Source organism: Cordyceps javanica, chromosome 4 (genome assembly GCF_051103115.1).
Source record: "Cordyceps javanica chromosome 4, complete sequence".
Lineage (NCBI taxonomy): Eukaryota > Fungi > Ascomycota > Sordariomycetes > Hypocreales > Cordycipitaceae > Cordyceps > Cordyceps javanica.
This window is the reverse complement of record NC_139298.1, coordinates 206,809-228,270: the sequence shown is the minus strand read 5'-3', so window position 1 is coordinate 228,270 and position 21,462 is coordinate 206,809. Positions and strand designations below refer to the sequence as shown.

The 21,462-nt window shown below is 52.6% G+C and overlaps 5 protein-coding genes across 5 annotated transcripts; 3 read left to right on the top strand and 2 right to left on the bottom strand.

Annotated features, from left to right (window-relative positions):
• Positions 1-130: 130 nt before the first annotated feature.
• Positions 131-1,575, top strand: V2A60_005971 (sarcosine oxidase; the record flags this gene model as incomplete). Its single annotated transcript, XM_083257269.1, has 3 exons — positions 131-932; positions 1,000-1,240; positions 1,305-1,575. 3 exons carry the CDS (start codon positions 131-133, stop codon positions 1,573-1,575), a joined length of 1,314 nt encoding a protein of 437 aa, XP_083113395.1.
• A 2,234-nt stretch (positions 1,576-3,809) lies between these two features.
• V2A60_005970 (lactate/malate dehydrogenase family protein) lies at positions 3,810-4,760 on the top strand (the record flags this gene model as incomplete). The annotated part of the gene is made up of 1 exon (XM_083257268.1): positions 3,810-4,760. The coding sequence occupies one exon, from the start codon at positions 3,810-3,812 to the stop codon at positions 4,758-4,760; it is 951 nt and encodes a 316-aa protein (XP_083113394.1).
• A 447-nt stretch (positions 4,761-5,207) lies between these two features.
• Positions 5,208-6,293, bottom strand: V2A60_005969 (Formate/nitrite transporter-domain-containing protein; the record flags this gene model as incomplete). Its single annotated transcript, XM_083257267.1, has 3 exons — positions 5,208-5,300; positions 5,368-5,865; positions 6,117-6,293. The coding sequence occupies 3 exons, from the start codon at positions 6,291-6,293 to the stop codon at positions 5,208-5,210; spliced, it is 768 nt and encodes a 255-aa protein (XP_083113393.1).
• Positions 6,294-7,457: 1,164 nt separating this feature from the next.
• On the bottom strand, positions 7,458-18,962 carry V2A60_005968 (uncharacterized protein; the record flags this gene model as incomplete). The annotated part of the gene is made up of 4 exons (XM_083257266.1): positions 7,458-15,215; positions 15,246-18,487; positions 18,554-18,698; positions 18,765-18,962. 4 exons carry the CDS (start codon positions 18,960-18,962, stop codon positions 7,458-7,460), a joined length of 11,343 nt encoding a protein of 3,780 aa, XP_083113392.1.
• A 1,278-nt stretch (positions 18,963-20,240) lies between these two features.
• On the top strand, positions 20,241-20,948 carry V2A60_005967 (uncharacterized protein; the record flags this gene model as incomplete). The annotated part of the gene is made up of 1 exon (XM_083257265.1): positions 20,241-20,948. One exon carries the CDS (start codon positions 20,241-20,243, stop codon positions 20,946-20,948), a length of 708 nt encoding a protein of 235 aa, XP_083113391.1.
• Positions 20,949-21,462: the final 514 nt, after the last annotated feature.

The window sequence follows — 21,462 nt, the reverse complement described above, 5'->3', positions numbered from 1 at the left end:
CTGCCATCAGTTTCTTTTCCATTTTCTTTTAAAGCGTTTGGCTGTTTTGGTTGGTCATTCCGCTGTCTACCGCCGACCCCGCGACTTCATAACCCGCGGAACAACTATTTCAACGTCGACGCCCTGCAGCATGGCAAAGAATGATTCCTACATAATAATCGGTGCTGGAGTGTTTGGTGTTTCAACCGCTCTCCATCTTATCAAAAAGTATCCAGATGCCTCCGTCACGTTAGTTGACCGAGACGCATTCGATGCCGACAGTCGTGTCGCGGCGTCTTGGGACTGGAACAAGGTGGTCCGAGCCGACTACGACGACATTGTATACTGTCAGCTCGCTCTCGAGGCGCAGGACGTCTTCAACTCTGACCCTCTATGGAAACCCCACTTCCACGAGACTGGCATCTTTTGGATGGCGCGAGATGACTATGCCGAAGAAGTCATCCGCAACTACCAGACCCTGGGCAGGAAGGCGGACTTGTCGACCGTCTCCGTCAGCGAGGCTCGCAAGATGCACGGCGGCGTGTTCCGGAATGCCGACTACAGCGGCGTGAAGAATGTGCTGGTGAACAAGACGAGCGGCTGGGTGGCCGCGGGAGACTGCCTGCGCAGCGTGACGCGTGCGGCCATTGCTCTCGGTGTCAAGTATGTCGTCGCCGAGGTCGCGACACTGACACTGGGGCAGGACGGGGAGTGCACTGGCCTCGTCACGAAGTCGGGCGAGGCCCTCACTGCTTCGCACACCATCATCTGTGCTGGCGCGTACACGCCCAAGCTTCTTGATTGCTCCGCCACGGAGACAGGTGTGTCCGAGCTCAGAGCTGGGCATCGTATTGTCGCGGGCGGCATTACGACGGGCATGACAACGCTCAACGACAGCGACTATGCAAGGCACGAGAACATGCCAGTTGGCGTGCAGTGGTACTCTACCTATGGTAGGTCACTTTCTCGAGAGGAGTGCAATCTGGTCTGCTTCTCTTCTTCTTACTGACTTTAGCCCAGCACCCTTTATCGGCAGTCTGCCCCCAACTCCGGACCGTGAACTGAAGTGGTGGGGTCAAACCATCTTCAGAAACACTACGGAGGTTGCACCCGGACGGCTCATCTCGATGCCACCCCCGCACGAAGATTACAATCAGTGGATCGTGTCGGACAAGCTGAAGAGCGATATCCGGCATGCCAGCCATGTCTTTTATGGAGAGCCCAGTAAAAGCTGGAAGCTGGACAAGTATCGCATCTGCTGGTACGTCTATTTCCCCGCCTGGCCATGACCAGTGTGCCTGGCTAATAATTCAACCTTTAATCAGGGATGCCTTCACGACGAGCTCCGACTTCATCATATCTCCGCACGCGGCGGCCAAGGGTCTCTATCTCGCGACCTGCGGATCGTTCCACGGCTACAAGTTCTTCCCAGTCTTGGGCAAGTATGTCGTGCAGATGCTCGAGGGCGATCTACCCGCCGAGCTGCAGGCCAAGTGGGCTTGGGATCGACAGCGCCCTGACCCAGCCAGAAACCCGGACTGGCCGCGAGTGGAGATGAGAAACTATTTGGACGACAACCTCATTGCAAAGCTGTGATTTCACACGATGAATACACGACGACGACGATGTCAGAATAATACGGGGCAACTTACTAGTTCGATTCGAGCATGAGCTCTAGTCTTGAAAGTGAGATGGGGGGCCTTGGATAGTGTGATGACCCTTGCGCATATAATCATTTTGCTTTTAGTTTCGTCTCATCGAGATGGCCTCATTACCAAGAAATATAGTTCGCGTGGCGCACAGCGGAGCCTCGTCCGTCCAAGAGGCGCTGTACAGCTGCAGGAAAATAGGGCTTTTCCCGGTGAGATGAGCAGTCACAAGTAAACCACTGGCGCAACCGAATCGAAAAACGCATAGGACTTTTGGCTGCACAATGAACGACACGCGCGCTGCGGCGTTCCGAATCAGTAGACCGAAGAGTGCGTAGTTCGTAGAGATGGTCGATGATTTTGCTCGCATCGTGTTCAGAGCTGCCAATAGACACTCACAACGAGCGTGTTTCGGCTGAGCTTTCCCCACCAGACAATCCAGCTAATAAGTACTGGCGTGGCAGTCGCCGAGGCCATGTGCTGTGCAACTGAGCACCTGCGAACTGTTGGCATGTCTGTAGAAGTCTGGAGGCCTAACCTCATCACCCACGTATAAGGAATTGATGTCCCACCATTCGTTGCTCGAATCTCAAGGTCTGCCCCTGCCATCTGCAAGCCTCCATTCCCCCTCTATCCGAAGTCGCGCAAGATCGATATGACTTGGTGTAGCCGCAGACGATCTTGTGGCGCTCGTTCTCACGTCTTACTTACCCTGTACCGGCGAATAGGAACACCGCCACATCATCAATATGGCGTAACGCGCAGAATTAAAATCTGATATTGCTCGTTTTGAGCTATTCTGGCTTTTCTACACAGGGAGAGAGTAATTTTCTACAGTCTCCGCGTGAGTATTCAAAATTTGCCATGTTGCGACGAAGCCATGGCAGCTGTTTCGCGTTAGTTGGAGCCTACCATTGTAGCTTCACGCCGAGACCGTGCTCTAGATGGAAAAGGGAAATTCCATCTGCACCTAATGGAATTGTGCGCCTGTCTTGCGCACTAAAATACACCTTATTTGTACTCGTGACAGTGTTACGATTCGAGAGTCTTGGTCCGCTGTCAGTGCGTTGCGTCCAACTGCTCTCAGTATGCCACCATCGGGAGAAGTGCAGGGGACAACTCTTAAACGTGAACCGGCCAATGACCAGCCTTTCGAACCAGTCCCGGTGGATACAAAACATGCAAGGGACCAGCCGATCTCAGCCAGTCATGGCTGGCGATGGGGGCGTCCCGGAGCCCACCGCCGCCCCGGCTTGCACAAGGGGCATTGTGTAGCCAACGCGCGCGCCGGACAGGCAACGATCGAACCTTACCCTTATAATTAAGCATTTCCGATGCCAGGCCGCTTATCATAGTTCGCCGCGCTGACCCTCTTACCTAATAATTGGCGGGCCAAGACGAACCGTCTGTCAATATGACGTGGGGTGCATAGCCCACTATGGGGCTCTGTACTAAGTCTGACTGTATTGGCGTGTAAGCGCAGGGTGCCGTTCGGTTCAATTCGGAGCCCTCGAGACATCAATAACGATGGAAAGATCAGGTAAAAATGGTCTGATGCATTCTCGGGCTGCAGTAGAGCCCCCTTTCCAGCTTTGCGAGCCAAGAAAAACCCGGCTGGAGACGTTTGTCTCTCTGCATGGTGGCGAACAAACACCTTACCCTTGCGCAGGCTTGGCCGCAGAGCCCCCCCTTGCACGCGCTGGGTTCTAGAAACGGTTCATTGTTGAGCTCACGCGAGCAGGAAGAGCCATGGTGATGGTGGACGGAAAGGTTCAGTCTCGCAGTACCGAGTGCGCCTTGTGCTCTAGAAATGGCATCAAACATGATAGTTATCTGATTAATCTCCCATGCCGTCTGGATCTCCACGCCAAGAGATAGTCGTCTCCGATGAATTAGACTACGACTCAGCCTCTGTCGTATACTGACGTGCGTTATCATACCCACCTATCATGCCAAGAGCTTGGACGGTAAGCGTGAGGACCCGCTGGTCGTATGTAATATCATGTTTCGAAGCTGCGGAATGATATGATATCGGAGCCGGAGGAGGACACAATCTTTCATGTAATACGATTTGAGCCGGCCGGCCATACTATTTCAACCCTTGCACCCCTCGCGTTTTCTGGCTTGAAACTACTCCTTTTTGAATTACACCTTTGCATTCAACTCTCATTCTCACACATCATGTCTGACTTCCAGGGGCCCAGAATCGCCATCATTGGCATTGGCAAGGTCGGCGCCGCCGTCGCCTACTCCATCATCCACAAGCAGATTGCCAGCGAGGTCCTCATCCTGGATCTCAAGGAGGACTTCCAGGACGCCCAGGTCCAGGATCTCCGCGATTCCACCAGCTTCGGCATCTCCCCTCGCGTTCGCCCAGGTACCTGGAAGGAATGCGGCCAGTGCGACATCATCGTTTTCACAGCCGGCACCAACCAAAAGGCCGGAGAGTCTCGTCTCGCCCTCCTCCAGCGCAATCTCAGCGTCATCCGTGGCGGCTTCGAGAAGATGTCGCCCTTCAAGGAGGACGCCATCCTCGTCATGGTCACCAACCCCGTCGACATCATGACATACTTTGCCGTCAAGTACTCCGGCCTCCCCGCCAGCCAGGTCTTTGGCAGCGGCACCATTCTCGACACCACCCGTCTGAAGGACACCATTGCCCAGCGTGCCAAGGTTGCCCCTCGAGCTGTCCACGCCTACGTTGTTGGTGAGCATGGCGACTCGCAGACCATTGCCTGGTCCAACATGGCCATCGGCGGCATCCCCGTCGACCAGGTCCTTCCCCTCGATGTCGAAGAAAAGCACGAAGTCGCCGAGTTTGTCAGATTCAAGGCCGACAGACTGAACAAGGTCAAGGGCGAGACTTCTTTCGGCATTGGTGCCGTCATTTCCTCCATCTGCACATCCATTCTCCTCGACGAGCGACACGTGCTTCCTCTGAGCCACTACCACAGCGACTACGGCATGTGCTTCAGCAAGCCTGCCATCGTCGGACGCCGCGGCATTGTCAAGTCGTTGGATATCATTCTGGACGAGGACGAGCAGGCTTCGCTGGAGAAGTCGATCAACAAGCTCAAGACCGTCGCCTACGCTACAGAGAACCCTGAGCCTGCGATCGCGAGCCGCCTATAAACTGCATTCAACTTTTCCTTTTCCTGTATGATTTTTTTGGGGCCCGGAGCCCTCGTCTTGGGAGTATGGTAGTTCTTCAATGACCCCTAGGCATGGTAATATATCCTCTACTGTTATATTTATGAAGCGAATCGTAAGCATCATTGGGTTTGCGCCGAAAAATGGATATTTCTTTTTCTTCAAGTTCAATGGCCATGAAAATAATCCGCCCAATACGGGCCAACCGTGACAGAGTGTGGATGTGATCAACAATTTTACTAATAGCTGAAACGAGCGAGCGTAAGCACGCTGGACCCTTTTGCGGTCCAGCCCTGGGTATGGGCTGCGGATTAGCAGTAGAGCCGGATAGATGTAACCGGACAAATGAGAGGTAAACATATGTATGCGCCGCGGCGCTATTGATACACCATCGGTTATATTTGCCGGTATCACCACTACAACTCACAATCAAACGCTGCTGCTCTCACTATGCCCTGCTTTTTCATCATCTTTGTAGAGTTGACCGTTGATCGGGATCGGCCCAGTAGTTCCAGTGAGATCCTGTGTAACTGTCAGTACTGAAGGATGTCTTTCGAGGCGAGATTTTCCGGAAAGAGGAGCTACGCACCAAGTACCAGTGAACCACGGCGACGAAGAGGCCACCACCCAAGATGTTGCCTAGCAGAGCCGGGATCATGGACTTCCAAATGTAGTAACTGACGGTAATATGCGGGCTTCCGAGGAAGATTGCCATCGGGATAAAGTACATGTTGGCAACAACGTGATCAAGGCCGAGCGCCACAAAGGCGAAGACGGGCCACCAGATGCCGGCGATTTTGCCCGCGACATCGCGCGCCTGGAACGCGAGCCAGCAGGCGACGCATACAAGCCAGTTTGCGCCAATCGCCCGAAGGAAAATCTGGTGCCACATTGGCGTGTACGCCTTCTTGTCGGCAAATTTTATAGCTTCGTCTCGGTACAGCTTATCGTCTAATACGCCTCCATATCCAATGATGATCCCGACTATGAAGAGCGATCCGGCCAAGTTGCCAAAAAACGTGACGGCCCAATGCATGAGCATTTTCCAAATGCTGATTCGACGGTGAAGCGCGGCGAGCGTCGTATACTGGGATTCATGAATGTTAGCGCGCGTGATAGCTATCGACTGGCGCGAGGGGTAGGGGGACTTGCCATGAAGCTACCAGTGCAAAGATCCGTTCCGGTCAGAACAATCATGACGAGTGAGAGAGGAAACACTATCGCAGAAATCATGCGAATCAAGCCGGGCGCATTCTCTTGATACTAGACCGGTAAAGCGGGAAGTTGTGTGGTTTAGCATCGCCATCTGCGCTCTGGCCTGGGAAGAGGACCACGTACCCATGGTGATGTGTTGATCACTAGACACACGGAAGACGAGAATGCGAGATAACAGCCTGCGATGAAGGAGCTGATGAATATTTTGTCCACGCGCATGTTGGCCTTTTTGGTGCCGACACGAGAGCATATCTCGGTCGTCTCCAAAGACGTGTACGCATTCACGCTGAGCGTATCCATTGTTGCGAATGAGGTCTTCTCAGCACACCCCTAAAGAGAGAGAAGAAGTGCCCAAGCTTGGGGAAGCTAAGAGTCCGAGTGGCGGCGCCTTTTGACGGAAATAAGATCCAGATCTCGCAAGAGAGGTTGCGCGACTCCTTTTAAGGGGCCGGCCGAGACACCCTGCCCACGCTCCGATGAGCAGGACGCAACACCCCGAGAACGCCCCGCGTTTTCCCCATTGCACTATTTTTTTTGCGATCGAGGCATGTTGCAGTGCTAATTCGAATCAGTCACTCGCCCATCCTGAAGACAGTTGGCCGAAAGACACTCGGTGCGTTTCTCTACGACAGGTTAGAGGCAGCGCCTGGTCTGCATGAGGTGCCGCACTAGGGAGCTGACAAGAAGGATGCGGTGGAGCCTGAAGACGTCACAGCTTGACCATGGTCGAACCGACTAATCAAATAGTCATGAGATGAACAGAGACCAACCAGCATTTGCTTCGCAGTTTGGCTGGCAGCGGTTGGTTCTTAGCGTCAGGATCAACAACACTATTCCGCTCCGGCGCAGCGCTCGCTCGCGATTTCTTGGTCGACCCAGAGTTGCTCCAGTCATATACACAGCAGTAGTGATAGAAGGCAGGGCCAGAACTGTGTGCAGCCTACGGAAGTAACGGCACCAGAAGTGGAACTCGGGTAGTCAGGCTCGGTTCCGCTGATGGGGGCCATTTGTTGATTTACGCGGGGGATCAACAACTCCACCTACTTACGGTGTTGACAACTCGGCTGCAAAATGCTAAAGGACGAGGAGGAGAAATCATACAAGTTACCCGAATGTACATGCTAAATCTAAATTAGGTATAAAGTTAAACTCGAAGTAGCTTCGAATATCCGGTATCTATCTCATAAACCGAAGGATGCTTAGAACATCCCTAGCAAAGGCTTCTTCGGCCACACCCCTGTCACTAACCTAGCAAGGAGACAAGGAGGGTATGCGTGCCACGGCATGGTACTTGGTAATCAAAAGATTGACAAGGGTTTTCTAGACACTGAATTTCAATAAACTCTGCAAAAAGAGCATCACTGTCTGTGCTATATGTGATATATGCCGCATAAAAAGGAAAAACAAAGTAAATGGACTACCTAGTCAACTAGTTCAGTTAGAAGAAACCCTGTGCTTTGCTTGCTACTGCCTCCCCTGCTCCTGTCTCAGCAAATTTTGCAAGTAAGCCAAGTCCACGGCGTCGCATTGGAGGCGACCAGCTTGCGAAGCAATCTTGTCGAGAAGCGGGCGCGTTTTGGCGTCATCAATGGTGAACATGATGTGGCCCTTGTCCAGGTACTCCTTGTACATGGAGAGCTCCAGATTGATCTTCTCGTTGCTCACGGCGGTGATGGCCTCGAACCACTCGTCCAAATCGAGCATCCTGCCCTTTACGGCGCCATTGTGCAGCCGTCCGACAAGCTCGGGCACCTTGGAGTAAGGAAGGGAATTCGGGTTGGTGATGTGGAGGCGGAGCGTCTCTCCAGCAGGCGTGACGACCTCCTCCACGTCGGCCAATCGGACTAGGGTGTCGGCGAGATAATCAATGGGGATCATGCCCATGTCACTCTCCAGACTGTCATGGCGCTTTGGCGTCTCCAGCACAAGACCAGTTTCTGCCATGCGCACACACATGTTGATTGTGAAATTGTCCCCTGGCGTCGCGCACTTGGCAGCAGTCGGCGCCGTGTGGGCTGGGCACCGGTAGATGGTCGTCGGGAATCCCCGCTTGCCCGCCTCCTCCATCAACATCTCCGAGACCCATCTCGTCTTGAAGTAGCCGTGATCGTTCGTGGCAGGCGGGCGGAAAAGGGCAACGCTCTGCTCGTCCAGCCACACACGCTCACTCAAGAGAGAAGTGCTGCTCCACGTCTGAACGTGAACGATGCTCCAGGTGGAGATGTAGTGTAGCGCGGTGGGCACGGGGCCGCTCCCATGGGAAGCCAGCTCGATCATGTCAAAGACGCTTTGTACGTTGCGTGGGCGCAGCTCTTCATACGTCGCCAGAAGAGAGACAAAGCCGCCCGTGTGATAAATCGCATCAACACTGCGACCGAGCTTGACAAACTCGTCGTCGGTAAGCCCAAACTTTTTCTGGCCCATTGTGCCCTGCACAATCTCGGCTCGGGTCAGCAGATCCATCTGACTGACGCTATCGTCGAACATTTGGTGCTCGGTGAATGCAGAGAATAGATCGCCGAGATTGAATCGATCACCGAGGCCCAATAGATAAACCTTGGCATCACGATGGATAGCAAGCAAGAATTTGAGCATGTAGTATCCAATGTAGCCATCGGCTCCTAGAATGAGGATTCTTCGTTGGGCATGTCCATTCGTCTGGTGCTTCTCTGCCTCGACTGCGGAGCTGGTGAAGTATCGGCTGTCATTTGGAAGTGCAGTTTCTGAGTCCCAGTTCAGTTCTACCTTGGTTTGCGGCGGAACCGAGACCGATGAGTCTAGAGTCGACTCGAAGCCGAATCGCTTAGCAAGACCGGCGGGTGTCGGATTCCGGAAGATGTCGACAAGTTTGACTTTGACTGCCAACTCTTTCTTCAGCCCTTTCTGCAGACGAAGGGCGAGCACGCTTTGTCCGCCAAGCTCGAAGAAGTTGTCTGTATCCTGGACGACCTTCTGGCTAGGTAACTTGAGAATGCTTGAAAAGAGACTCTTAATGGTTTCTAGTGGCCCGGAACTATGGGTGACGCTGACTTCGTCTTGCTGTGGACCCTGTGGAATGGCCGCCTCAATGTGGAAGACAGGATCTAGCGTCATGTTGTTCAGAGTAACCCGGTCAATCTTCCCACTCACGGTCATTGGGAATGCCGCCATAGGCTGGTAGCAGGCCGGGATCATGTACTTGTTGAGAGTCTTGCCCAACTGGACGTGGAGTTTGGACGCGATTGCCTGGCTTTCGGTCTTCCCGAGTTTGGATTTGGTCGTCAGGAATGCAACCAATTGGCGGTCATCAGTCATGTCTGCAGGGGCGGATTGGCTGAGAGTTCGCGCAAGTAAGATGGCTCCCGTAACAGCGCTCACGGACGAGTCTTCAGCAGCGATTCGCCGAATTTCGGCCTCGATTTCTTCTAGGTCAATGCGATGGCCACGCAATTTGACCTGCTTATCACCCGAGATGCGGCCCTGCAAGTCAATATTACCGTTGAGTCGGAAGCGGGCCATGTCGCCTGTTCGATAGAGTCGGTTCCAGCCCTTCTGCTTGAAAACACCCGAAGCGAATTGGTTATCCAGAAATGCGTCGCTTGAGCGGCCAAGATACCCCAGGCTGACCTGGGGTCCACCCACACATAGCTCGCCGGAGACGCCTACGGGAACCGGCCTGCCTCGGGAATTGAGAACATAGGTGCTGCTGTTCGGAATCGGTCGACCAATGTCAACACTAGCTTGGCCGGTTGATGGGTATGGCACCTTGTAAAGCGTATTCTGTGACGTGCTCTCCGATGGTCCGTACTCATTGAAGACCGTCAAAGATGGTAGACCAAGATCGTATACTGCCGATACCAGACGCGGCGGTAAATGCTCTCCAATAAGAGATACAGCTCTCAACTTATGGCACTGTTTTAGGATATCGGAACAATTTTCAAGAACCATCGCAAGCTGGGTGGGCGTCATGTACACCATGGTTGCGCCGGCGTCGCGGATAAAGCTGGCCAAGTCATCGACATCCTGTCTGGCCTCTTTGGTAGCGAGCGCCATCGTGGCTCCAGAAGTAAGCGATCCCCATGTTTGTGCCATAGAGATGTCAAAGGAAGTGGAGGACTGCTGCAGAAAGGTATCATTGCTCCCCAGACCGTGGATCTGCTGACGACCGCAAAGCATGGCTTCAGTATTCTCAAATGTGACCATGACTCCCTTTGGCTTGCCGGTGCTCCCAGAAGTGAAGACAATGTAGCAAACATCATCGGCCGTCTGAGGAGTCTCGTTTACGATGGCGCCACTGTGATTCGGTGTCGCGTCAGTCATGGCAATGAACTTCGTGCGAGTAGAGCCACGCAGATTTTCAACCAACGAGTCGAGCCCTGACCCGTGGAGAACCAGTGGCGCCGAAGTGTTGTCTATCATATATTCCAGTCTCCCCTGTGCAGCACTAGGGTCTAGAGGAACATAGACGCATCGAAGGAGTGCCACGCCCAGCATAGAGGCCATAACATCAATGGAAGGGTCAGAGAGCACGCCAACTCTATCACCAGATTTCGCACCGGATGCTTGAAGGAGGTGCGCAATCTGCGTCGCTCTATCGTTCAAATCAGAGAATGTGATAGATTTGGCATCCGAGGTTTTAATGGCCGTTGCGAGTGGTTGTTGACGAACAATTTCCGACCAGCGATTGAGCAAAGGCTTGCCCATCCAGTCGGCTGAGCTCTCCTCCTCGAACCAGCACACCTCCCGAAGGAACTGCGTCTCTTTCGAGCCACACATCTCCAGCTCCTCGACTGGCTGCCGGAAATCACGCACAGCGCTACCGATGAATGTCATGAAATTCTCCAAAAAGCGGTCCATCTCGGTAGCGCCGTAGAGGTAGGAGTCGTAGTCAAGAGTGAAGCCAAGCCCCGTTTTGGGATCTTCGAGAACTTCAAACTGGAGCTCACATGCCGTGGGCACATCGGTCACATGGACATCTTGTATCTCAAAGTCGGCAGAGGTGTAGTTTGGAGACTTGGCGTACATTTGATAGTTCAAGGCAATTTGTCCCAGTGGAAAGTGTGAAGGATTGTGTCCCAGGTCCAACGCGTCGACTATGGCGTCGAAAGGTGCCTGCGAGTGAGCCATGGACTCCATGGTCAATGATTTAGCTTGAGCCAGAAGAGACTCAAATGTGTCGTCAAAGGACCCCTTCCATAGAAGTGGAATGATGTTGACGAAAAAACCGATGATGCCTTCAAATGCAGGATGGGGCCTCTCGCCATTGATAACGAGCAATGTGAAGTCCTCCTCCGCAGTGTAGCGGAATATTAAAGCTCGGAGCGACGCTAGAATGAAGTGGAATGGGGTCACGTTGACACTGCTGCATATCCGCTTCATCCTCTTCAGGGTGTTCATGTCGATCCTGGATCGGATCACTCTTCTTTCATGGCTGGCTTTTTCTCCACGAATCTCACGTTGTGCGAATGGCAAAAGTTTGCTGACTTGGGGTGCGTCTGTCAAACGACTCTTCCACCATGCCAGGTCCACTTGAACCTGTTCCGACTTCAGATACCCTTCATGCCAAAGAGTAAAGTCGATATATGAGAGTTTTGGAGCAGAACTCTCGGAGTTTGAACCGGATCTGGCGTCATCATAACAAGACACGATCTGCTCCATGAACAATTGACGACTCGCGCCATCCACAGTGATATGATGAGTGGCGAAGATCCAGGCATAACGCTCATGACCAAGTTTTACAAGGCGAGATCGATACACTTCACCCTTTTCCAGATCCATCGGTTGGCCGATGAGATCGTAAACCAGGTCCTGGACTGCCTTGGCATCTGCACCTGGGACACCTGAGATATCGACATACTCAACCTTGGCGGGCACGGCCGCGATGACTTCTTGCTCCACCATGTCATCGCCCTCGAAATACCGAGTTCTGAAAATCTCATTACGGCGAGCGACCTCGTGGAATGCTGTATTGACAGCTTCCAGATTCGGCTCACCTTGAATCGAAAGAGTCCATCCGCAAGTGAGAGCCCCGTCCTGCTCCATCACAGTGTCCATGAACCATTGCCGTGTCTGGAACGAAGAAAGAGGGATACTTTTGGGACGAGATGAAGGCAAAACCAACCCCGAGGTCAACTCTGCTGACAGGTCTTTGGCTTTGACATTTTGCTTGACTGTCTGTGTTGCTTTCGGCTTCTCTTCTTCCTGCGTCGCAAACACTTCGCATACCCTCTCTATGATGACCCTGATGGTACCCGATCCAAGAATCTCAAATAAAGCAAGACTGACGCCAAGCTCCTGCGAGAACCATTTTCTAAAGTCGACTGCCGCAAGGGAATCCATTCCATAGGAAGCCAAGGGCAAGCCAATGTTGATGTCGGAGTTGGAAATCGAGAGTGAGATGGCGATTTTCTCCACAAACGCCTCGGCCAGGACCCTCTGCTTCTCTTCAGCAGTTCTGGCCTCCCGCATCAAGGAACGTAGGTCTTTGGCGGTACCAGTTGACCCAGTGGATGAAGCAGCCGATTCGAAGAGTCCTCGGAACGTAGGCTTGGAAGACCAGAAATCTTCTCGGGATGAAAAGCTGACGCCACTGAGGATATGGTGATCGCAAGTTCCGTCCGCTTCACCATCCGGGTATTGTGCCAAAACTCCTTGCTCCAGCTGGAAGAAGAACTGATCCTCGCTTACACGATCTATTCCAACGTTTGTGAGGCTGTCCCTGATCGATTGAGTTTCACTCAGTAGCCCGATGTTGTCGACGAGACCGATACTGAGTGAAGCAGCTGGGAAGCCGTGCTGTCGACGCCACGCGACGAAGTCGTCAAGATATCCATTCGTAACGCAATATAGGACTTCTGAAGAGACACCCACTACTGGTGCAATAGAGGAGATGCAAAGAAAAAAGTCGAGCGCATGCGAGATTGTCTGCGTGTGGACTGTTTGAAGGGCACTGCAAAACGGCTGCACGGTCTCGTGCAGTGTTTTTGCTTCAAGTTCACTCAACAGAAGCGGGCTGACCGGCATTGCACCCTGTATGACTCCTCCAATCTTGCCATGCACAGATTCCAGCCATTCTACGACATCGCCGTTCTGGTATTCATTGACCACGTGAAGTTTGATGTCGACACCGCGCTGCTGCAGCCAAGCAATCGCCTGCGGAGGAAGCGGTGCGCATAAAGGATGAACGAGAGCGCTGAGCTTGCGAGCGCCCTTACGGAAGAGCCACTGCGCTAACACCCAGCCCGCGTCGCCAAATGAACCCGAAAGCAGGTAGGTTTTGTCGGCGTTGAATAGTTCGGAGCTGCTGTCGGAGCAACATTGCAGTTCGACGGGAGAATCATCTGCATACAACAGTACCTGGTGCAGTTCGGAATCGGCCCGCAGAGCCTGCATGGCTTCAGTCGCTCGAGCATATGGTACCCTGAGTAGGTCCCCAGCACTAGTGAAAGTATGGCCGGACATATCGAGAGTCTTCAAACTATGATTGAAGAGATCTCGGACCTTGGATGGATTCCCACTTAGCATTTTGTACGACAAAGCAGGGCCATGTTCGCTGGATTGGCTGCCAACGCTGACCATATGACTGCAGATTGGGGATTGATCTGAACCCTGGATGAGCTGATCATCTTCGGAGCATTGGAGGACAAGTCGCCATGCATTCCGGTGGGGTGCATACCCGACAGCCTCCCGAACTGATTCATAATCCACGACAACTGCGTCACCAGGGAGTTTGAATTGCTCTAGTAGGCGAGCTCGTTGGGACTCCTTTCGAACAACTGCAACAAACCTGGAGCCGAGCGACTGCAACAAAGAAATTGCCATCTGACCTGCCGGGGTAAAAGCATCGTTAATGAGGCAGAAATCACCCTTTTGGACTCTAGCCACTTCATGTATCGCATACGCGGTCTGCAGCAAATGCGAGGTGATTGGTAGAGCGCGGGCGATAGACTTGACATCTAAAGCAAATGCTAGTTGTGCCTTGACGCGTAGCCTAGATGCATGTGCAACCTGGTTCTTCTCCAACAAAAGAACTTGTTGCCCGATCTGTAGACCCGAAATAGGCCCCGCCAGTGTGATGGTACCAACGCAGGAGGTGATTGCGTCCGGTCGGGAGAGCAGCATCGAAGTCTGTACCTCGACTTCAACCTCATCGTCAGCAATACGAGAGCCGTTGAATGAGTTATTGACTTCAAAAGCAGGACTTTGAAAGTCGGAGCTAAAGAGGCCAGGCGAAACGCGCACACACTGGTTAGAAAATGATTCCAACACCGCGTTTTGGGCGTAACGTGAGGTGAGTGTCCTGTCTGCTTTGATGCGAGGTAGCAGCAGGCACCCGTCTCGGATCTCGAGCTCCTCACCGTCGCCAGACGTGGTAAGAGCATAATGAATTGAGTCGATGGCATGTTTCACAGAATATGTGCTTGGTACTCTGAGAACTGTCATTTGAAGATCAGGGTTCTCAGTACGTGCTACTCTCGAGATCTGGCTCACGAATGATTGTCCCAAGGCATCTCGTATCTGCAGCCAAACGAGGTTTGCAGATGCGGAAGAAAGAAATTTGATGAGCTTGGCTAGACTTTCTGACTCTCGAGAATCAAGGCTGAAAGTTGGTTGGTCAAGCTCAACCAGAGAGAGGACGTTATTTCCTGAAGCGGTATCTTCATCCAGCTCGTTGAGGGTCGTGACGGATACATTGATGCCGTTCAAGTTACTCTCAATTGACTGAACAAGGCCGAGAGACTTTTGTGAAGGAGAGGATGAAAGAAGGATTGTCAGAGGGGACGGTGATGTGGCTGTGCGAGCCGCTCGCCATATGCTCAGATCTCCGTGTTTGGACTGGAGCTCCAAGTCTTGCGCCGGCTGCTGAGAGCCTGTCGAGACAACTAAGCTCTCCGCAGTCTTGTGAGCAGTGATATCGGGCGGGGATTCATTTTCAAGCACTAGCAGATCATAGTGGCCTGAAAGTTCGGCAGCATCAGAGTTGTCCTGCAGGCGGAGAATGGTGTTACCAGGATACTGATGGGCGTAGCAAGCTATCAGGTCATCAATACCGGCAAACTCTGGCTCGGTCTCGTTTGATCCCAAGAAACTAAAGGCAGGTTTCCAGGCCGTCCGGAAGAATGCGTCTGCTGCTTGGCTCTGGGCGTCGGCTAGGCCAAGGGCAGTAAATTGCACATCATGCAGCTCAACGAGAGGCTCCGTAGATCCCACATCACAGACATGGATACTACTCGTACTGAGACGCTGGTTCACAATATCAGTACCGGTACTCACCCAGTACTTTTGCGCATTTTCTTCTTTGCATCGAGCTATCATTGGCGACAGCACGCGAAGTGTTCCGCAGGAGGTGGCAACGTGAGCATCCGTGAGAGACCGACCAGACTTGGATTCAAGCGCAGACAGAATTGTGTGAAAGCTGGCATCCAGGAATGTAGGGTGTAGAACGCAGCTGTCCAACTTAGCGTCGCCGGTTCGAATCTTGCTGGGGTCAAATTCAAGCAAGGCGGCGGACGCCCCCGCGCCGCTCTCAAAGGCTCCGCTGACCAGTTTGAACGAATCTCCATACTGCAGTCCAAGAGAGCCAAGTCGACTGTAAAACTTCTCTGTGGGTGTGTGGGCTTGCATCTCGAGCTGTCGTTGTTCAAATGTTGGCGCCGGCGACCGCATTCTCTGGCCACTCTTTGTGGGAACAGCAGCGATTTCGCCAGAGCAGTTCTGCACTGTCGCGCCACTCTCAGTAAAGGAGTAGACGGTGAATCGGTACGAAGAGGTTCTATGATCCGTAGTAGTGTCCAAGAGTAGGTCCGTCATAATTTCGACACCAGCCTCCGTATCTGGAACTGCCAACGCGGATTTGATTTGTACATCTGACAAGACAATGTCCACGGCGGCCTCTACAGGCACCGTTCTGACAAAACTTTCAATGGCGAGAGTGAAATATGCTGCCGCAGGGAACAAAACACTGCCGTCAATTGTATGATCCCTTAGCCAGGGTAGCTCGGACAGACGGATGTAATTCCGCCAGCGGGGATTGTTGGATGGTGTCCCCGGCACGGGGGCTCCCAGTATTGTGTGGCGGTAGGGCCGCTGCCTGTATTCCTTGTTCCATCTGGTCTCGGACCAGAAAGACTTGTGATCCCAAGAGTACGTCGGGGCGTTTTCAAGAAGGTTTCCTTGCACTTTAGTAGTGATACTTCCATCACTATTGAAGACATTCTCGCCATTGGCCGCTACCAGGTCCACCGGGTAGCCCAGTGAAAACAATTGGCCGGCACAGCCCAACAGACTCTCATACGCAGGGACTTTCCTGTCGAGCGAACCGAAGTAAGGTATATCGACATCGATTCCGAGGGACTTGATGGTTTGCTTTGTTGGTCCCTTCAGTGCAGGGTGCGGGCCGATCTCGACCAACACGTCCACAGCAAGCTGGTCGTCCTCTCCGAGCACCATGCCTGTCACGGCATCAGAAAACCGGACTCGGCCAGTCATGTTGTCAGACCAGTACACTCCGTCCATCGTCCTCGAGCTGGAATCGCGCGCCGTGACACTAGAGAACATGGGGATGCTAGCAGGCCGGGGTGAGAACCCAGGTGTGGCCGCCAGGGCTTGTTGGAACCCAGGCGCTAGTGGCAGCATATGGTGTGAGTGGAAGGCTTGCTCAACTTGAAGTAGCCTGGCAAAGACTTTTCTTTCGTCTAGTTTTTCTTTGATCTCTAGAATGGCGTCCTTGTCACCACTGAGTGTGATGCTGGAGGGGCTGTTGACTGCTGCTATGCCCGCTCGTCCTGTGAATGGAGCCAGTTCGATAGTCGCCTCGGCCTCGGTAAGTCCCACAGCCATCATGGAACCTGCGGTGCCATGACGACCTTTTGACATGTACAGGCCGCGGTAGTAAGCACAGATGATTGTGTCACGTCTGCTTAATATGCCAGCAGAATATGCGGCAGCAATCTCGCCCGAAGAGTGACCAATAGCTGCCGCCGGCTCGACACCCCAGCTCTTCAGCGTGTCAACCAGGGCAATCTGCAAGGCCGTACAGAGTGGCTGAGAGAACTCGCTCTGAGACAGCCGCGACTCGCCCTCGGACTTGCTCATCTCGTCTAGAATTGACCAGCTTGGGGCATCGGGCAGTGTCTTCAGAACGTCTTCACACTCCTTCAAAACACTCCTGAAGAACGGACTCTCCTCGATGAGTTGCCGGCCCATTGCATACCACTGCGCGCCTTGTCCCGTGAAAACAAAGCCGAGTCTCGGCGACTCCCCAGCTTGCTTCCAACTCGCCAGAGGGCTTAGTGTTGCTGCCGCATCACTTATAGCTCCGATGTCGTTGCCGATGGCGAATGAGCGGAAACGATGCAGACTTCGCCGCGTGCTGTATGTGTGCACAAGATCTTGTACTAGTGTATCAGGATGTTGCTTGATGTATTCCACCACTCTCTTCTGTAGCAGTTTGCCACCACTCTCGGAGTGGGAAGATAGAGGGAGAATAAATGGTCTCCTCGACACAGAGTAGGCACGTCTTTCCTCTGAGATCGATGTTTGGGTCCCTGCATAATTCTCTAACACAACGTGAGAGTTGGCGCCGCCGAAGCCGAATGAATTGATGCTAGCACGACGGATCCCATTCTCCGGATTCCACTCAATTGTTTCCGTCGGTACCCGAATCTTGCATGCATCAAAGTCAATCTTTGGGTTCGGTGTGTTGAAATGCATATTGGGCAAAATCTTGCCACGTTCCACGCTCAGCATAGCCTTCATTATGCCGGCCAGACCAGACGCGCCTTCCAAATGACCGATATTTGTTTTGATAGAGCCGACGTAGAGTGGATCGTCTCTTCCGGCGGCGAATACTTCGCCGATAGAAAGTGCCTCGCGGGGATCGCCAGCTTGTGTGCCAGTGCCGTGAGCCTCAAAATAGCCCGTATCTCGCGGGTCAAGACCCGCGCTGGCATAAATGTCGCGGACCAGGCTAGCCTGAGCTTTGTTGTTAGGTAGTGTCATTCCTTCCTTTACACCGTCATGGTTTGTCCCCGTGCCTCTAATGACGGCTCTGATGCGGTCGCCATTCAGTTCCGCAGCGCGCTGCCGTTTCAGAACAACGGCGCAGATACCGTCGCCCCGAACATAGCCTGAGCCGCTGGCATCAAAGTGGCGGCACCTACCATCCGTTGATAGCATACCAAATTCGGCCATTGTGATGAAGATTGTGGGGTCAAAGTGAAGCGCCGTTCCGCAAATGATGGCCATGTCAGACTCGCCAGTTTGTAGACTCTGCACTCCGAGATGAAAGGCAGTCAAGGAGGAAGAGCATGCAGTGTCAACCTGAACACTGGGTCCATGCAAGTCAAAGACGTAAGAAATGCGATTGGCTAGGATGGCATTTGCATCTGTTCCAGTCACTGTGTACTTTGGGTAATGCGCCAGGTCGCGATTCGTCATGGACTGATAATCGTATGTGAACGACCCTGCAAAAACTGAGGTTTTTGTACCTCGTATCTCCTTCAGAGTCAAACCGGCTAAGCACGATCCGTAATCAGTTTCCAAGTTCCAAGGCCTGAAATGTGGCGTGTACCACTACTCACCGTTTTCAAGGGCTTCATATACCACTTCAAGCAGTAGTCTTTGCTGGGGGTCCATAGCCTCAGCCTCTTTTCCCGATATATTAAAGAAGGCGGCATCAAATTGGTCCAGCCCCTGATCAAGGTAATAGCCCAACATAGCGTTGCTCTTTCATTATCGCGGCATCAGCATCATTGGATGAGTTTCGGACGAACCACATGTAGACAAACTTACAGTACTTTTATTTGCCCCTTCCGGATGATAGAATGCGTCAGCATTGTACCTATCGGATGGCATCTTCGTTTGAACATCTCGTTTTGAGTCTAGCAAGTCCCAAAGCTCATGAAGGTTTGTAGCACCAGGGACACGGCATGCAGCACCGACGATGACGCTTGGGTCCTGTGTCGTAATTGTTTCCTTGATCCCGTTCATCTTGATTTGTGTGTCCTTATTGTAAAAGAAGATACAATGCTGAATTAGCAGCTTGCTTATGGTGAAGTCACTTATCAGACTCAAGCATACACAGAAGAGGCGCTGATATCTTTGTGGCCGTTGCTATCTGCCCCGCCGAGACCTTTCCCCCAGAGACTTTATATTAAGCGCAGCTAGATTTTTAATCTAATTCTACTCTTTGTTTCTTTTTTTCGCGGGGCCTGGGTTGCTCCGGCCTTCTCCCACCGAACACATTTGAAACGTTGCCTAGTTCACATGTTCCTCGCATGGCATCCGAATAGAGCAATCGCGTCACGGTTCAGCACGAATTCCTATGATCATTAGGTAAAAACATGGCCAACCATATATACAGACCCTCTGCGGCTGAAGCAAAGTGTAGTAATACTTCACCATTAACCAATGGCTAGGCACATTATTGTCATTATGTTACCATTCCCAGCAAGGCCTCGGGCCAGAACGGCTTGAGGATATGCCGCCTTACGTCGTGACAGTCCCCGTCGTGGTGCAATGCATCTCAGACTAGCGCTGATGCGAAGTCCGGACCTACGGCACACCGGCAATGAATCTCATGGCATCGCTAAAGAGCAACGCATCGCCGTAGAGTGCGCACCAATCACGTAAAACCCTTGGCCCGATCGCACTTCAGCCGCACCGCTGATTCGCGGTTCGTGACAAGGAACACCGCCACCCGATATTAGACAGTGCCAAGCCACGTAAGGGATCTCCGTAAATTTTTCTTTGAGGAGGCTCAGTAGCCTTTCCGGGCGCTGCGTGGTCACCGAGCAAGCTTTGACGCCGCATCTCCCAGCCGTGTGTCCGCCGCATCTATTCTGAATGGGGAAAGAACGCGATCTGGCAAAAACTTTTCAGTAACTCAGTCTTAGTCGTCCGGCAGGCAACTTCATGCCATCGCGACAGACGGTCATCTATACTCATACCGATGCGAATCACGTCATGGGTGCTGCAAGAATTTGTTCGTCATCCTCCCGGCCGAGGCTGAACTTGAACCGTGTTAACGGCAAGCTTTTGCCGGTCGTGGTGCGAGTCTTATTTTCGCTTGCCATAATAATATGATGATGTAAACGAACTCTGGCGCTGCGTTGGGGCTGGACGGTAGATGACTGTTATTGTCTTCATCACTCTTCTTTTTCTATACATTTGATCTTCAATTATACCCTAAAAGCTCTACCATCCAGCATCGCGCGCAAGCGAGCGAGCCTGCGAATTTATCACCAACAGCATTTCCAGATTTGTACCATGTCGAAGCCGATTATCATTTGCCTTCATGGCCGTGGTTCCAATGCGGAAATCTTTGAAATCCAGAGTATGCCACTGATTCGCCTTCTTGAGCACCGCTTCGACTGCGTTTTCGTGGAAGCCCCGAACGAATGTGAAGCAGGCCCCAACATACTGCCCATATTCGAGGATGAAGCACCATTTTACTCTTGGCTAGGGAGCGGTCCTTCTTCGAAAACAGCTTCTACCTATGAAGCGATCGAAGCAACTACTCAGCTGCTCGACGACTTGGAGTCATCCACGCCGGATATCGCAGGCATCCTGGGTTTCTCCCAAGGTGCAGCAGTGGGGCTCGGGCTCCTTCTCCGTGATGAGCGCCGTCGCATCATGGGGCTCCCGTGTGTCGGATACCGGTTCGGGGTCTTTGCGGGCGAGGTGCGCCTCCCTGTGCTTCTAGAGCAAGGTGACTGGGACTCGGGGGCAAGTACCCCGTCGATCAATCCCGGCTACGACCGACCGATTCTCGGCTTAACGACACCCACCATTCACGCAACGGGGCGAACGGATACGATGGCGGCCCAGGGCGCGAGACTCTCCCAGTCCGGAATTGGGCCCCATGCAGATGTTTTCAATTACGACGGCGGCCACGCAATGCCCCAAAACCCCAAAGATACGCAATACTTGGCTCAGTGGGTCAACACAACATACGCAAAAAGCAGTCAAATATAGGACGACAGCATGAGCTACTCATCATTGAAGTCGTAGGACTGTAGGTGTAACTGGCTAGTACGCAACCTCGCAACGTACCCAAGTTGGAGCAGGAGGCTGATCGGTGGCGGCATGTGATCTCATAGATGGCTTTCTCTGGATTCAACTAGGCTCTCGTCTCAAGAACTTGAAGAATAGATTACAAGCTTTCGTCTAATTATGATACGGTCTCTCAGCACTATTGCGAGCATGTTGCAACTAGTATTCGTAGTTGGGTTGGCAAAACTTGGTGGTCCTTGATCAGTGACAACTACGGCACCATCGCCGGGAAGTGTAGTCATAGGCTTCAATTTCGTCCAGTATAGCAAAATAGTGACATCAATAAGCTTAGCTGGGCTTTTAAGAGTTTTTATACAGTTGTTTCAAGCATTTAAAGTAACGTATTATCTCATCTAGAGCGATAAAGAGAGGGGTTCAGGTGTAATTGTATGAGTGTGGCAGGCCCTATTATGGAGCCCATGCACCAGACATGTCC